The sequence below is a fragment of the Astatotilapia calliptera genome, chromosome 7 (assembly GCF_964374335.1).
Source record: "Astatotilapia calliptera chromosome 7, fAstCal68.1, whole genome shotgun sequence".
In the NCBI taxonomy this organism is placed as follows: domain Eukaryota; kingdom Metazoa; phylum Chordata; class Actinopteri; order Cichliformes; family Cichlidae; genus Astatotilapia; species Astatotilapia calliptera.
Window position 1 is genome coordinate 28,092,984 of NC_137428.1, and position 15,968 is coordinate 28,108,951.

Here is a 15,968-nt window from a genome sequence, read left to right on the forward strand (position 1 = left end):
CAGATAACTGAAACAATCTTTTAAAAGTGGATACAAGTGCCAAAATTTGCATATTTGTCCCTCTGGAGCTATTAAATTGAAAACTCCCATTAGTCACTTGAAATCTGGCCATCATGCAGCATGGGGTCCGTGCTGTTTTTTCCTACAAAATTTCAACCAACTGGATGCATTTAGAAGGTTTTACTCTTGATTTATATGCTTTTCACTATAAGTAAGTAAACGTCTTCAGAGATTCTTTGTTTCGCGTAAAACAAAATAACTGCAATGACACATTTGTTATGTGTTTTTCCTTTGGTCCAGTGATAGCTTTAGCTGCATGATGCTATGCAGGTCAAGGGATTGACCTTTTACCCCTTTTTACCTCTTTTACCACTATGATATATACAACCATGACATTTAACATTCACTTATGTATTCAGTGCATGAAGACTCCTTTATCCTTGACTCAGCTCTGAGGCGGCCAACAATGTCTTTGGACAGGTTCAAACCCACAACCGTCTTGTTTTAAGACAACTAATGACCACTGTGCTGGCAGGCTATCTCCCATAACTTCACTCTCAAGTTTGTGAGGTTAGTTAGTGTTCTGCCCTTTTCCTAGTTTAGTCCTGCAGTCCAGTTTATCGAACACCTTTTTACTTTCACCTAACATTCAGTATTTTTCACTGCAAGCTGCATCCACAGATACATTGTTAACATTCACACACACATGCAGAGATGGATGCATCAGATGATACTTGGGGTTGAGTACTTTGCCCGAGGATATTTCAACATAAGTTTGCAAGAGCTGGGCATTGAACAACAGACCTTCTAAATAACAGACAACTGTACATCATAAAGAACAATATTTTCTATGACCATGATTGAGACATGAGTTACCAGTGAGGACTATAAAGACCCATAGACCCCACTCCCCTGTTTGCAAACTGGTAAAAAGTAATTTCAGACTTTTAAAGTCAACTTCTACATGGTTGAGTATGCATGATATGACACTAAGACAAGAAACAAAAGTGGCGGGACTTCTTTAAGTTTCTTGAAGATGTTTCACCTCTTATCTGAGAACCTTCTTCAGTTCTAAAACCAAATGGTGGAGAGTTCCAGGTATTTAAGCCATAAGTGTCCCTTAAGAGGGTTGTTGACCCACTATTGATCATGTGCCTCATTACAGGTGCCAAGGTGTGTAAAAGGTTGTGTGTCTGAAGAAGAAGCTTCTCGGATGACAGGTGAAAAATCTTCAAGAAACTTAAAGAAGTCCAGTTGCTTTTCTTTCCAAGCTCCCATCTACATCATCTACCATGACCTGGATGACTGAGAACCTACACAGACACACAAAGACAAGGCAAGTCTAGTTTACTTTACTTTACTGGGGGAAAAAAATCATATTTTCTTGCTTTTGTTGACAGTCGTCTTTTAAAATGGCCACCGATTTTAGTTTTCAAATTGATAATAAGCTTAATCAAAAAATATCAAAAACTGTATGCACCACTCATCGCACTTGTATCCACCCATGAATGATGTCTCTGCAATGTTAAGTTATCTGCTGCACTACAGATCATATTGATGTTGAGTCATATTGATGTTGTATTTGCCAATACAAAAACCATGATCCTCATTACTCACTAACCTGGAACAGTTAAAAGCAGTTGATGAGAGCAGACTACCCGTGTAATGCTTTTTTCTTTTTCTGGTACTAGTTAGAAGACTTGCAACTGCATTGTGCACCAGCTGCAGATGAGACAGTGCAATATCCAGGCATAGTGAAATGCAGTAATCCAGTTATGAGGAGATTAGCATGGTGGTGTTCATGACATTGAAAGAGGGAGAGAATGGATTTTACTTTGGTGTAGTTCCTCAGCTTAAAAAAAGCAATTCAAGCATCCTGTTGATATAGTTGCCAAATTTTAACATGAAATAACCCTAATCTCCAGTCTGCATTAAAGAGAGAAAACGTTTCTTAATTGTCCTTAAGATTAGAGTAATAGAAGTGGAGTCATGCAGATTAAATGGCATTATTCGTGTGTCATCAGCATACAAATAATAAATACAAATAAGCTGATATTATCTTTGTGGAAAATCGATCCAAAGGGAGTGCAATATTGAAATTTAAAGGAAACCTTTAGGTACACTACAATTGCATGAAGAAAAATCCCTGATCTTTCCAGAACAGACTCTGGCTGTTAACTATGAGGAAAACTGCCCAAGGACATTACCTCAAATGGCAACCAGCCACACACTCTCATATACACACATCTAAACTGGCTTGTGTGTCTTTCGACTGTGGGAGGAAACCAGAGTACATGGACAGAAGCTGGAGCATGAATATGGAGAACATGAAAACTCCACACAGAAAGACACTGGCTGACTAGGAGGTCTGTTTCCAAAACAGAAAATATAGAAAAACAACAAATAGGGGTTGCATACAGTTACACAGTTACATACATATTACATGATCACCAGGTCAATGAAAAGTTAAATTTTCCATCTCATGAGTTCGTTCATACTGCTTCTTATTCATCTTGAGCCAAAAAGTAATAAAGTTTGCTTTCATCGATGTATAAAGCAGGGCTCAAATCAACTCAACTCATTTTTAACCTGTTGGGGATTCACCCATATGGCAGGGATCACATGAACAAAACGAATGAATGGAAAAAGCGGCCCAAAAACAACCAAGTCAATTGCAGCCATATGCAATCCCTCTGAGTGGAAATCATTGCAAACTGCTTCTGTATTATCTGCTAAAATCTCTGGGGAGTACTCAAGTGTAGTCTGCGAACATAAAGCTGTCGTCACACCTGCGTAATGACACTTACAGTAGTCCTATAGCTGGCTAAAGAAAAGCCAGGTTCTTCAACAGTCATTGCACTGGAGCTCCCAGAGCTCTTCAGCCTAGTCATGCACTGTGGATGTCTCCCATTTCAAGCAGTCTTAGCCAAAGATAAATCACCAGGGCAAGGCCTGTATCCTGGCCTCTTCCCTTCACTGACGTCAGCCAACAGCCATCCTCTTATGACAAATGAATGCTCTTTTTGGAGTGTGGCTGCCATGAACATCAGTTTTCAGCCCCTGTGGGATGCCTCCATTGAGTTACTGGCCAGGTGATATATCCTCCAACCAGCAACCTTCCCACAGAGTGCTGTGTCGGACAGGTTAGAAGCTTACCTCCAACCACCTGCTGGGAACCCCATTAATGTTGGAGGGGATGGATGGGCGCACAGTTGAACTATTTGTTCAGTGTGATCAAGCTTTTTTGTTGAAAGTTTCTCACCTAAGGTGAAAAGAGACTACATGCAGCTCCAAAAGATAACATACCATCCGGCTATATTTTGCATTTTCTGGCGCATAAATTCCATTAATACTTGTGCGGGTAGTGTACGTCTGTGGCATTTTAAGCCAGACAAGAAATTATTCCTTTTTTTTTTCTTTTTTTTTTTTTTTCTCTTGCAAGGCTGGGTTACTGCAGGCAAATTAAGCAGGCGCCTCTAGGGACTAAGAGCTGCAGGTTTACAGTGTAGCAATTAGTTTCTGATCATTTGATTAATGTGAATTTGTTTGGTAATTACTTATGCTTCATTAATGGGGCCTTGAGGCAGTTTAAACATTTGTACCTAAACTTGAATTATTCTGTTCTTTAGATTGTCAAAAACAAAAAGAAAAACTGCTGTGAAAAAGTCTACTTGCACAAGAAATGGGAGAGGAGAGCAGTACATACCTTATTGCTCTTGTGTTGTTGGGCAGTTTTGTTTTATTGTCTTCTGGGCTCTCTAAGTTGGTAAATCATCAAATACATGTGACATATGTAATAAAACGTTCTTTTTACAGCACATCTTTAAATATATTCAAGCCAAGAGACTTCAAAAGAAATCCCTGACTCTTTGCATGACAAAAGTTCTGTCAGTACATCAAAGTCACATTAAAATATTTCACCTGGAAGATCCGTGCTGTGATTTGGGGGCAGGAGGGTCAAATGGACGTGGAGTGTTTAACTGGCAGTCAGAGGTTTTGTAAAATATTCAGAAAGGCCAGCAGAAGATGAATGTCTCCTTATGCCCCCCTGTGGTGGGGAGCCAGGCAGGACGAAAGCGAGTGATAGAGAGGTTACAACTGGCAAGAATTTTAAACATCCATTGGCCCAGGGGACTCCGGAGACATACAGCTCAATATAGATCAGTTGGATAGCGAGGAAAAAATAAGAGCAAGAGCAAGCTGAGGAGAAAGAGAAGAGGTGGATGGAGGGGTGGGGAAGTAAAGGAAGGGGGCCGTGTGAGAGAGGTAGGCAAGGGGAAGAACAGGAAAAGGCAAATATATTAGAAGCAAGAAAACATGGATTCATTGATATACAAATTCAATCTCCTCTCTTTCTTGCCTCCCTGAGAACAGAATGAGCATTTCAGAAAAACTCTTGTGAAAGACTGCAGTATTTTCCAACCGTGCTGCTCAGTCTTCAAAGTTTTTTTTGGGGGGGGGGGGATTTTCCCTTGTTTAAGTCAATATTCAGTTTAAGCGAATGATGAAATATCTATGCATGTGTAAGACGTTGCTAGAGGCAGGGAGGAAAAGGGCTGAAGAACTTTTCCTCAAGTTCAGCCATTTGAGATTTTTGTGGTATAAAGCTTCTCTGTGACACCCAATTAAAAGCATTCCTGAGATCCACTGGTTTGTTAGTGCATGTATGATATAACTCATTACTTAACTACACTCTACATGTACTATCAGCATCCAACTAAAAATCACTGCTGCCCCCCTGAGGATTGTTGTGTAACAGCACGACAGCAGCTGTACAAACCCCTAATAAGAGCAGAATGGAGGAAATAAAAGGTAAATATTAGTCTGTTGTTTATGCATTTTCGATTTAAAATGTACCTAAGACAATATTCTTGTATATTCTTTCCCCTCCTGACTCCTATATTTTTGGGGAGCACGGTGATATTGATACATTTGCATGTGTTTCTGAGAAAGGGGAGAGCAGGGGTGTTGCTTTGTAACTGGGATGAGACAAAAGCACGTGGTCATGTTTGAGCAAACAATTTCTCGGTAGCTATAAATAATAATACAGGCATAATAATTCGTTTCCATTCCCTAAATGTTAACTTTAGTTAGCCATTTCTCTAAAGTATTGTTCCTTGTTGAAGACTTTCCTCACTTATCTTTACTGAATCAGAAACTTTGACAACACTGCAATTCAAATTCAAAGACTTTGACTCAATTGCCGAAGCTCACAAAGATGAACCTTTTTCACTTCCATTCCATTAAAGTGAAAATTAATGCAGAGTCAGTAATAACCCAGGCCAGCTGTTGCAGCCACTTCACTTCTGAATAGTACTTAATAGTACTTCAGTTATTTCCTGCAGACTCTATATTGCAGTTAATGTCTGCATTAGTGTTTTTTAAGCAAAGCGTTTAATGTTAACAGTCAGTTCTACAATTATAAGTGATCCACTGTGACTGTCCTTCATAAAAGATTTTTTAAAAAATCATTGTTACCTTCTCTTGTGATTTATTGCACCATCTAGTGGCAAATGGTAATTCTGACCGTCTATTTATAATTGGAAATGTGGCAACAAAGATCCTCTATTTCAACCAAAAACCCTGATCTTTCCCTGTATGTGTGAGACTCAAATGAATGACCATAATTTGTATGGTATTTGTATTACTATAGAGTCGCCTAAGAATTATTATTGTTTGCTATATTAACAAGGAACTACTGCAAATCTAACCTGCCATGTAAAGAAAAACACATGACACGAGTTTTTAAAAAATATCAAATTTAATTTGGTTATAAAAGTTGTATTTTTCACATGCACACCCACACATAGTTAATCACCATAAATACTGTCCAGTGATTTCTTTTTCTTCTTTTTCGTTGATTTGTTGTTTTTGTTTTATCTTGATTCACAAAGCAAGCACATACGGTGGGCTTATACATGTGATTTCAAAGGACACTATGGAGAATGCTTGCAGTTTTGTTTTTTTTTGTTTTTTTACAATGAGAGGAAATCTCAGTGCACTGAAAAAAAAAGGCTGTCGTAAAATCAAGTAGAAACATTTACAAATTATCTACAAATGAATCGAAGTACAAAAGAGCTACAGCGTTTCGAAACACTACGCCCATTCACAAGTGAATGATTTGGTATTGGAACACCATATAATTTCAACATTGTGAAAGACTGAAAGTGAAACTATACATAAACAGCTTTGGAAAATAATGAAATGTAAACTGATTGCCAGCCTAAATTCCCCTTTGGCTAACCTCTCATGTCTTTGCATGCCCTCAGCAATATTCACGAATGAAGGAACCCTGTGCCACAAAACAAACCCACATCCGGCTCATCTGTTAAATGCAACTTCACATAAGAAACACAGAAGATGATTGGGACATAATAAATGTTTATAACTAAATATAATAATAGAAACTTAGTCTTTTTTTTTAAAGCTATGCCAGGTAGTAATTATGTTTGAGCTCCAGTAATCCTCTCCAAAGCACACAGAATGCTTATAGATGAAGCGGGGTCTTTCTTTCAATAATTCAAGTTCATTTTTAAGACTTTATTTCAATAATGTTGTCAAATTAACACACGCCTGTCACCTTGAAAAGTAAAGCAGTGGGTTGCCATTTAAAGCTAGTCCATTCCTGGGGGATGGATCTCATTACACCAGCCAGTTTGAGCATAAGAAATATATGGAAACGCTTAAATGTTTAAAAGTCAAAACCCAGAAAAAATGGTCTCGCCCATAAAAAGTCAAATAAATTTGTGTTTGCTAGCACAGAGAAAAAAATAAGATGTGTTTTCTTCCTTTTTTTTTGCTTCATTGCAACAGTTTCATTTTGAATTTGTTCAGCTTGCTAAGCTACATTTTCCCCATCAAAGAGGATATCCACACCACCAAAGGATATAATTTAAACCCAGGAAGCCACTTTCAAACTACTAAAAAGAGAAGAGAAAGAAAATGAACTGTCTGGCATTCATTTTCACCAATTACACACAAAAACTCAGCTTCTGATTCTTTTATATTTTTCTCCCTCTGTGAAGCCTGGTCTGTTGTTTGTGCAGCATTAACACTAAGAATTCATTGAATAAGAAACTGACTAATTAGACAGTCGGCTCAACAATCTGCAGGATATTAAGAGTCTGCTGATCTGATCATACTTTAATGGTGGCAATCTTTCAGTGGCATTGTGCAACTAAATTTGCTTTTGAGGACTTGATTAAACATATTAAACATTCAGAGAGTCAACAAACAAACAGAAAAGCAATAAAATATTGACTGTATTAAGTGGAATCACTTCATACTTGTTTTTTATATAATTCAATATCATGGGAATAAAGTAAAAATCTATTATGTACCATATCTTCTTATATAATAGCTGCATATTAGCTAACATGTTGATTCAGCACAGTATAGTTCTTTATATAATGAAAGTACAGGTCATGATACAAAAATTCATATTTCTCTCCACAGACAGCAGGTAGATGTAACAAAATCAGAGAACAATGCGCATCTTAACATTTTGATTTCCAGTTTTTATGAGGCTTTAAGAGGCTTTATGAGCATGTCCCTCACTGGTTTCAAAAGAAAGTGCATCACCCAAACCTTAATAAGAAATGTTGGCATTTTGTGGCGTCTACAGTTGCCTGAAAAACAAAAATCTGTAAACTTGAGTCATAATTTGTGTTTGAACACAAGTTACTCATCTACAGAGATGGGCTGCTACAGATGAGGGCAAAACTATTGCCTCAAAATGTTCCCAAGTTGTTTTTTAACAGATCAAGAGATTTTCAACATACTGTTTCTAAACATACTAGTTTTCTTAAGAAAGCATGCATTATTTCTATTTGCCCACAATAACAGAATTATTTCAGAAAACAGAAATGACCAGGGTCGATATTATTTGCAAGCTTAAAATAATGTCTTCTTCTTATCGACTTATTGGAAGGGTTGTCTTCCAATTTACTCATTGTATGAAAACTTCAGCAAAAGTTTGAGCTGTCACTTGAAAAAGCATCACACTAAAACCAAAAAATCAGTTTAGACTCAAGAAAAAGAATCGTTGATGCTCACGAAGCAGGAGATGGATATACGAAGTTATCACAGCGTTTCCAAGTGTCAAGAATTGGACCGAGAAATTCAAAGACCGACAAAACAAAGAAACACGGCAAAGATACTGAAGGAAGTGAAAGATTTCCAAAACCCTGGAAAGAAAAACAGTGAGAGGTGCATCTAAAGACCAGTGAATGACTTAGCCAAGTCAAAGAAGCCAGTTACTAGAACCCTGCACAGGGATGAACTGCAAGGTTGCAAACCAAGAAAAACTCCACCTCATTGCAAAATACATCTTCAAACAACACTGAACTATGCATAGGACAAGGTGAACAACTCAAAGAAGACTGTTCCCATGGTGAAACACAGTGGTGGGAGTACTATGCCGTGGGGATGCTTCAATGTGTCTGGAGATGGGAATCTCATCATCGAGACAGGTTTTGTTAAGATTTTGAACAAAGCCTCAAGCATTCAACAGCAACACTGGGTCTGAGTCGTTCCTTGGTCTTCCAACAGGACAATAACCCAAAACATATATCACTCCTGGTGAAGAACCCCCTCCTGAAGACCAAAGTGAAAGTTATTGACTGGCCTGTCAAAGCCTTGACTTGAACCCCCCTGAAAATCTATCGTGAGATCTGGAGGAACTGGAGAGATTTGCCAAAGAAAAAAAGGCTCGTGTTGCACAGGAGACATTTGCGAGACTTGTTGAAAACTACAACTAAAACTGCAAAAAAGAAATACACCTGACTATTAGCATCAGAGGGGCTAATAATTTTGACCCTGTTAGTTTTTGTGACATAATTTTGTTTCTGTGTGCAAAGTAAAATAATGTAAGCATACAAAATAAAACCTGGATGTTTGGAAAAGATGTGTTAAAAATTTCTTGCCATGTTTAACAGCATGTTTTGTTTTTTTTGTTTTTTTTGTTTTTTTAAAGTGGCATCTTTCATGGGAGACTAATAGTTTTGTCCTCACCCGTCTATAAGGTTGCAAATGTACATTTTGAAAAGTTTAACTGCACTCGTCTAATAATAACTAGCTTTGCTTTTACTATCAACGATTGTGTTAGCAAGTTAATAATAACATCATTCACATCTGGGTTACAAATGTGACATTTTGTGGCGATCCACTGTCTTTGAACACCAGTGAACATCACATAAGCTAAACAATGCACAGCCAACGGAGGTAGCAGCACACCACGAGATCACAGGACCAACAATTACATGGCCTCTCCTTCAGAAAAAAAAAAGATAAAGCAAGTGAACAGCAAACATGAAAGGTGCAAAATATGAATGCATCGCATACATACATGTAGTATACACGCGCGCGCGCACACACACACAGGCACACAAAATATATCATTTACCAGTCGTCCGACAAAACACCCACCTTTGTGCAATAGGAAGATAAACACAAAATTTCGTCTTGAACTAGGCGTTTCATGACAGTTTGACAACGATGACAACAAACATTACCGCTCTTTGTTTAATTCTCAAAAATGACAAAGCACAAGCGGCCCGTCATGAAAAAAAACCCTGGAGTTAAGTCAACCTTGCAATCAAACTAGGAATGTCGTGCTCATATTGTTTCATAAAGGCCACTGAGACAGCTAAACTTGCCTGGTGTTTCTGACGTTAATGCCCTGTTGCCAATCTGTTCTTCTCTTGCAAAGTCCTTTCATCTCAGAAAAAAAAAATCCTCTCTGCTGAATCACAGGTACAAGTGGAAATCTTATTCCCACATATGCTACCATCTCTCTATGATATTGCACTGAATAAAGGATTTTGTAATATTTTTTTTAGCAGCCAGCATTACTTCACACAATGCCTCAATAACAGTGTAGTCTTTTTGAGATTTTCTTGGAGGAGCATGGTGTCTGCTCCCTTGTAGTGACATCAATACTCCATTTTTTTTTTTTTAACATTTTATTTTATTATTTTTAATTTCTTTTGCTGAGAAAAGTCTTTTGGAAAGTTTTATAACCAGATGCTTTGATACCCTGCTTAAAAAATGTGCGAATTACTTTTGCCTAATGATAACAAAAATAGAAGAAATACATGTCATGAAAATCCTAGTTTGTTTTTGTTTTTTTAATCACCCCGTTGATTTAAAATACATCATAGTTACAAGATTTTGTGTCTGCAAGTGACCTCGCTCTTGATTTTGGCACTGCACTGTACATAATCGATTTGTGGCCACCTTTTTTTTTTTTTTTTTTTTTTTTTTTTAATATATATATATCACTGCACTGAAATAGGCTCAAGCAGTCAAGGAGACACAGCTCACATCCTCTCTGTCATGTGTTGTTATATCAGAGTTGATTGTATGAATGCAATACACCGAGCCCAGCATGAGCACTTACTGTACATTAATTTTGTTTCTGTGTTCTTTTATTTCACAGGGGAGAGTTTCTTCAGGAGTTTCTTTCCCTTGGAAAGCAGTCCTTTCTTCTTCTTGTTTGCCAGATCTTGAGAGTCCCGGGGGTCCACTGGGACGTGGGGACCCCTTGTAGGGCTGAGGGGCCTCATGGTTCCAGGGAGGAGGGGGCGAACAATCGGGGACGGCGCCCGGACGGGTGTGGTGTCATTGTTGACGGCTTCGGTAGTTTCTGTGGTAGCCTGCGAAGAGAAGTGGTGGGGAGGTATGGAGGCATGGGGGCAGCATATTACAAATGAACCAACTCTTTCATACTGAAACTCTAAGCCTTTCCCTCTGCGTTTCCTCGGCTAAACGCTGTTTAAAAAAACACTTCATCTGCTTTAAGTTCGATCAGATTCCTTGAGTAACACAAAGAATGAAAATTAGCTCCCTTTCTAGCCTATTTCAGAAAAACAATTTTGTTTTTTAATAGATTTACAATAATGTCCCTCACTGTATTCATAATTTTCAGCTATTTTCCTTTTGACTTTTTTTTAATATGTTCAGAGCCAGATTTTCTTATACATTTTTAAAGTGGTCTCAATTGTTAGTTCTTCAGGCTTTCTAAAGCCCTTTTAAAGTTGTTTAGACATTGGCTGCTTTTTCCACTCATTTACAGTCCAGCCCTTGTACCTGACCATATTAGGTGTTATTTTCTTAAGCCACTTAACACTGACTCGTTAATCTTTCAAGCATAAATAACTCGAGGGATGAACCAGTTGTGAACTTAGCACTTTGACACTTCGAAAAAATACATAATTTGTTATTTCTTTTGTTGAATCCAGGTGAAAAAAAGCAAAAATAATACAGTTGACAGACATAAAACAATCTTTTTTTTTTTTTTAACGAGAAGATCATTCCCTTTTGCTTTATAACTGCTGAAATAGATTTCCACTCTCCGCAGCCCTGAATTGAGTGACCGGACGAAAAGAGATGGAAGGTGATTGCCAAAGAGCTACTAGCCAAAAAAATGGCATATCTCATGGAGTGTCCTTAAAGAAATCTGAAGTAAGTGGACAACTGGGGGACAAAAGAAGTGTCAGGCATAAAAAAAAAAAAACTTTCTACAGCAGAGGAACAGTTTCTTAAATGCGTGTCTTTAAGAAAAAATCCACCAGAGACCTGAGAGATCCATCTACTGTTCACTGAAGCCTCATCAGATATCGCCTCAATGGAAGGGCAGCTGTCAAAAAGCCATTCTTAAGAAAGGGAAACGGGGAGTAAAGACTGAGGTATCCCATATTACACAAAAAGAACTGTACTGGAAATCAGAGGAAAAGGGTGTTGTGGTGCGATCCAAATTTGAAATTTATGTTTTAAGATGTTGTCATCAATGTGTACAGGGGAGACCAGGAAAGAGTCTGTGTCGATGACCATCTGTAAAGCAGAGAGGCTGCAACTCAACATTACTGAAGCTGTGTGGGTTCACATTAACACAGAATGTAACAAAAGGAAGCAAACATCCAAAGAAGAGCTTTAAATGTGCTTCAAGAAGCCTTTGAGAACTACTCCTAAAGATTACTTTGAAAATGACAAGAAAGCTTGGGTAAGAGATTTCAGGCTGTGTTGAAGAATAACGGCAGTCAGACCAAATGTTTAACTTTAAACCTCATTAGAATTATGCAAACTGCTTTCTCCTTTACATAGTTTATTTCCTTTGTTTGCAGATGTTTCAGTAAATCACTTCATATCCCATTTTCCTGGCAAAATATAAAGACTTTTGCACAGTACTGTAGTTTACATTATTGGTGGTTATATCTCAAAACCCCTGAAAACAAATTTATGAGGAATGAAAAAAAAATCTTAATTTTGGGTGTTTTGGGTTCGATTATGTTTGATTGACAGCATGTAAATAACTCACTTGATGTGGCATGCTTCAGATTCAAGGATTCTTTCACAGATCAAAAGGTAACTAAAAAAATAAAGGTTTCTAGTTCTATATGAAATATTCAGTGTTTATTTTCAGCAATTGATAATATTAACTCTTAATATAAAAGTTTAATATTTTCTATACTATTTTACATTATTATTTCTCTGGAGTAAAAACTGATATTTCAGAGTAAAGCCATCCAAACCTAGGTACTCTGCCTGTTAATCTGGATAAAACTGATAGTAAAGATGTTTTTACACACGAATACATGACTTCAGATAAAATTCTTCTTTTCCTTCAGAATTATTTTCACCTTAATCCTAACTGCCATTTAACATAGTCCCAACCTAAAAAAAAAAGTAATTTTTTGTGTTATTTAGGCTTGCTCTGTGTCCCTGTACATAATGCATGTCCTCATTAACTGAGTCCACAAACAGTTTAGGGTCTGCAAAACATTGTGTAATGCCTCGTCCACACTCTCTCACACACACAGAAATCAAACTGAGGAAGAAGCCATCAAATGCTGAGCACAACATCAGCACACCACAGAGCTGAAGAAGTCCATCATCAGTAGGCCATGAGGGAGTATACAGTACAGTCAGATACGGTACAACACCCAGGGACACAACTGTAGATACCAGGCTTCCCATCTAATGCAGCAGCTGCTATTTCGGATAAAGCTATCGTCCTATAATGAAATCTGAAATCTATTCCAAATTGTAACTATAACACCTACGGATGACAGAAGGGAAGCTACCCACTAATGTGAGTCAAATATTTTAGTGAGTCACTTAACAGAGAGCTAAAAATCAAACAAAGAGACAAATCTGCCTGATTCGAATCATGAAACAAGTCAATGACTTGAAAAGCGCCTCCGTAATATTGCATGGCATTTAAACAGCTTCTGCTGCAACAAGCTGTGTGCATTAGCACAGCGAGTCTGGTATCTCAAGTTGCCAACTTACTGTACAAGGCAGACAGAGCCATTTATGGTGTGAAATGAACAATCTTCCTCTGCTTGTTTGTTTTGTTTTGCCAAGCGGGTGAGGAAAAACAAAAAAGAAATCAGATGTGGCAGCACTGTCACTGTCGGTAAAACCCACACCACTATGACAACTGAAAACAACAACACCACCAACAACACACATGAACACAGAGCATGAATGTTTTTAATATCCAATTGCTTTCTTTTTATTGTTCCATTGTAACAACAGTACAGTATGGACGTCTCAGTGCTGCGGTTAGTTTTTTTTTTTTTGTCTCTCGAGCTCAGAGCAAACATGGCATATCCACTGTCACCAGGGCTGAAAAATAGATCTGATGTGTGTGCAGTATACATAAAGAAACAAAGCCTCTTCAAGGAAATACAGCAGTCGAGCCAAGAAAGTTGCTAGAAAATGTATCAAGTTTGAAAAAGGCATGCTTTTGTCTTTTTGTTCTCAATATAATTTCTTTCAGTGTCATTGGGTAGCAATTGTTATGTGTTAATAAAGCACTTAATATATTTATCTTTAATAATACAATACATAACCACAATTTGATTTTGTGTTTCAGTGCAAAGAGGCCCCAAATTATCTTGTGTAAAGAATGAGCCTTTTTCAAGTCCTCCCTTAACCAGTGTTACATGCATATACCACCTGCAGAGCTCCCACAGTCTATCCTCTCTGTCCATGTCAGGCTTTGCTTCTTCCTTTCTCTGAGACTCAGAAAGGTGTTAACACTGGATTTTGTCCCCTTTCCCCCCTCCAAAGGGTGAAGGGTGGAGAGGGAGTTGTTAGTCTGTATAGAGTCACCACTGTCACCACATGGACAAACACACACAATGAACAGCACACAGACGGCAAGTGGAGGAAGCGAGAGACGAAAATCAAGAGAGGACGTATGGACACAGGGCCTAGCGCTGAGAGCGGCGATGATGATGTACCCGTTTGCTCTCTGAGACGGCGGGGATGGAGTTGGCAGGAGGCCGGTTGGCGGGCTCTTCCTGGGGGTAGTGGGATGGAGTATCAGTCAGATAAACCTCCACGTCATCAGGCACTTCTTCCAGGAAGTTAGAGGGAACCAAACCGCGGTGGCCATTGATCTCACCCTGTGGAAAGAAATGAAGAGAGGTGAGAAGGCATAAACTTCACTGGCAGAATACCAACTCATAAGATTATGCTATGTCTGCACAGCTGCCACAGTTAACTGAACATAATGTAATCCATTCTGTGGACCAAACACATCTAATACATTTACATCACATATGTCAGGCCTCCAATTGATCTGAATCATGTCTCTCTCATCTTCCTACCCATCTGTTTCAAGTACACTCACCGGCCACTTTGTTAGCTACTCATGTTTAACTGCTTGTCAATGCAAATATCTAACTGGCAGCAACTGAGTTCATTTAGGAATGTAGATGTGACCAAGATGATACGCTAAAGTTCAGAGCATCAGAAAGGAGATTTTAGTGACTTTGAATGTGGGATGGTTGCTGAAGCCAGATGGGCTGGTCTGAGTATTTCATAAACTGCTGATTTACGACAACCATCTCTAGAGTTTACAGAGAATGTTCCCACAGAGAGAAAATGTCCAGCGAGAGCCAGTTCTCTGTGAAAAAAAGAAGAAAAAAGCCTTTTTGATGCCAGAGATCAGAGAAAAAATTGCCAGACTGCTTAAAACAGACATACAATAGTAACTCACATAGCCATTGATTAGAACCAAGGTATACAGTACAGTACAACATAAGGTGGTCAGCTTTAAATTTAAATGTATTTTCATGTTTTACAGATTTTCTTACTGCTTCCTCGCTTGATTTTAAACGAGTCTGATGTTCCTGCAGTAGAGCGCAACATGTTAAAATTAGCAGATGGGCTACAGCAGCAGAAGACCACACCAGATGACAGGCCCAGAACCACTAAGCTTCAAGCAGAAGAGGCATCTATTAAGAGTCATCTATTAATCGCAAGGTTATTGGTTCGATCCCTTCTTCTCCAGTTAGCAAGCCAAAATATCCGCGCATACGATGCTGAACCCCAAGTGGCTGCCCGATGTAAATGTTAGATAGAAAGCACTTAGATCTATGACTGTGTGAATGAGACCTGGTGAAGCACTTCGAGTAGTTTAATCAAAAATGGTGCCTAATACAAATTTTGAGGAGTTCTCTCGAGGAGAAACCCCAAAAACATGGACAAGCACTCACATAATAGAAACCATCTTCGTCAATGTCACCAAACACAGCAATGATGTCACCAGCGCAAAATGTGAGTTCAGCCTATTAGAGAGATAGAGAGAAAGGGATACACAAATAATACAAAGTAAAATCCTGTTTTTGTTCCAGTTTATTTAAACAGACTGAATTAAGGAGTACAAAAGTGCTATTTTTGGACAATCTTTGTGGTTTTGTGTAACAATCACATTTCTATGTATTTGTGAACCAAATTATGCACATATAAAAGTGTTTAGGTGTGTTGTAGTAGCTGGTTAGATATTTGTGCGTTACACTATAAACACTTAAGCATTGAGCAGTTTGTCCTTTACAGCAAACAATACCTCAACATCAACATTAGGAGAGCTCTCCCTGGGGTCGTAGTCGTACAGAGCCACCATCCTCCTGGAGGCCTGATCTCGACGCAGGCCTCTTCTGTTTTGCTCTGAAGGT

At 38.4% G+C, this 15,968-nt stretch overlaps 1 protein-coding gene across 8 annotated transcripts in view; it reads right to left on the reverse strand.

Annotated features, from left to right (window-relative positions):
* Nucleotides 1-5,742: 5,742 nt before the first annotated feature.
* The window catches only part of rimbp2a (RIMS binding protein 2a), a 72,154-nt gene continuing 61,928 nt past the window's right edge, over nt 5,743-15,968 (reverse strand). For all 8 annotated transcript variants that reach the window (XM_026174070.2, XM_026174072.2, XM_080304357.1 and 5 more), the window contains 4 exons: nt 15,860-15,960; nt 15,510-15,581; nt 14,250-14,414; nt 5,743-10,655 (listed from right to left, as the gene is read on the reverse strand). In XM_026174070.2, coding sequence (XP_026029855.2) covers nt 10,428-10,655; nt 14,250-14,414; nt 15,510-15,581; nt 15,860-15,960 — 566 coding nt within the window. In that variant the 3' untranslated portion in view covers nt 5,743-10,427. The remainder of the gene's footprint in view (nt 10,656-14,249; nt 14,415-15,509; nt 15,582-15,859; nt 15,961-15,968) is intronic.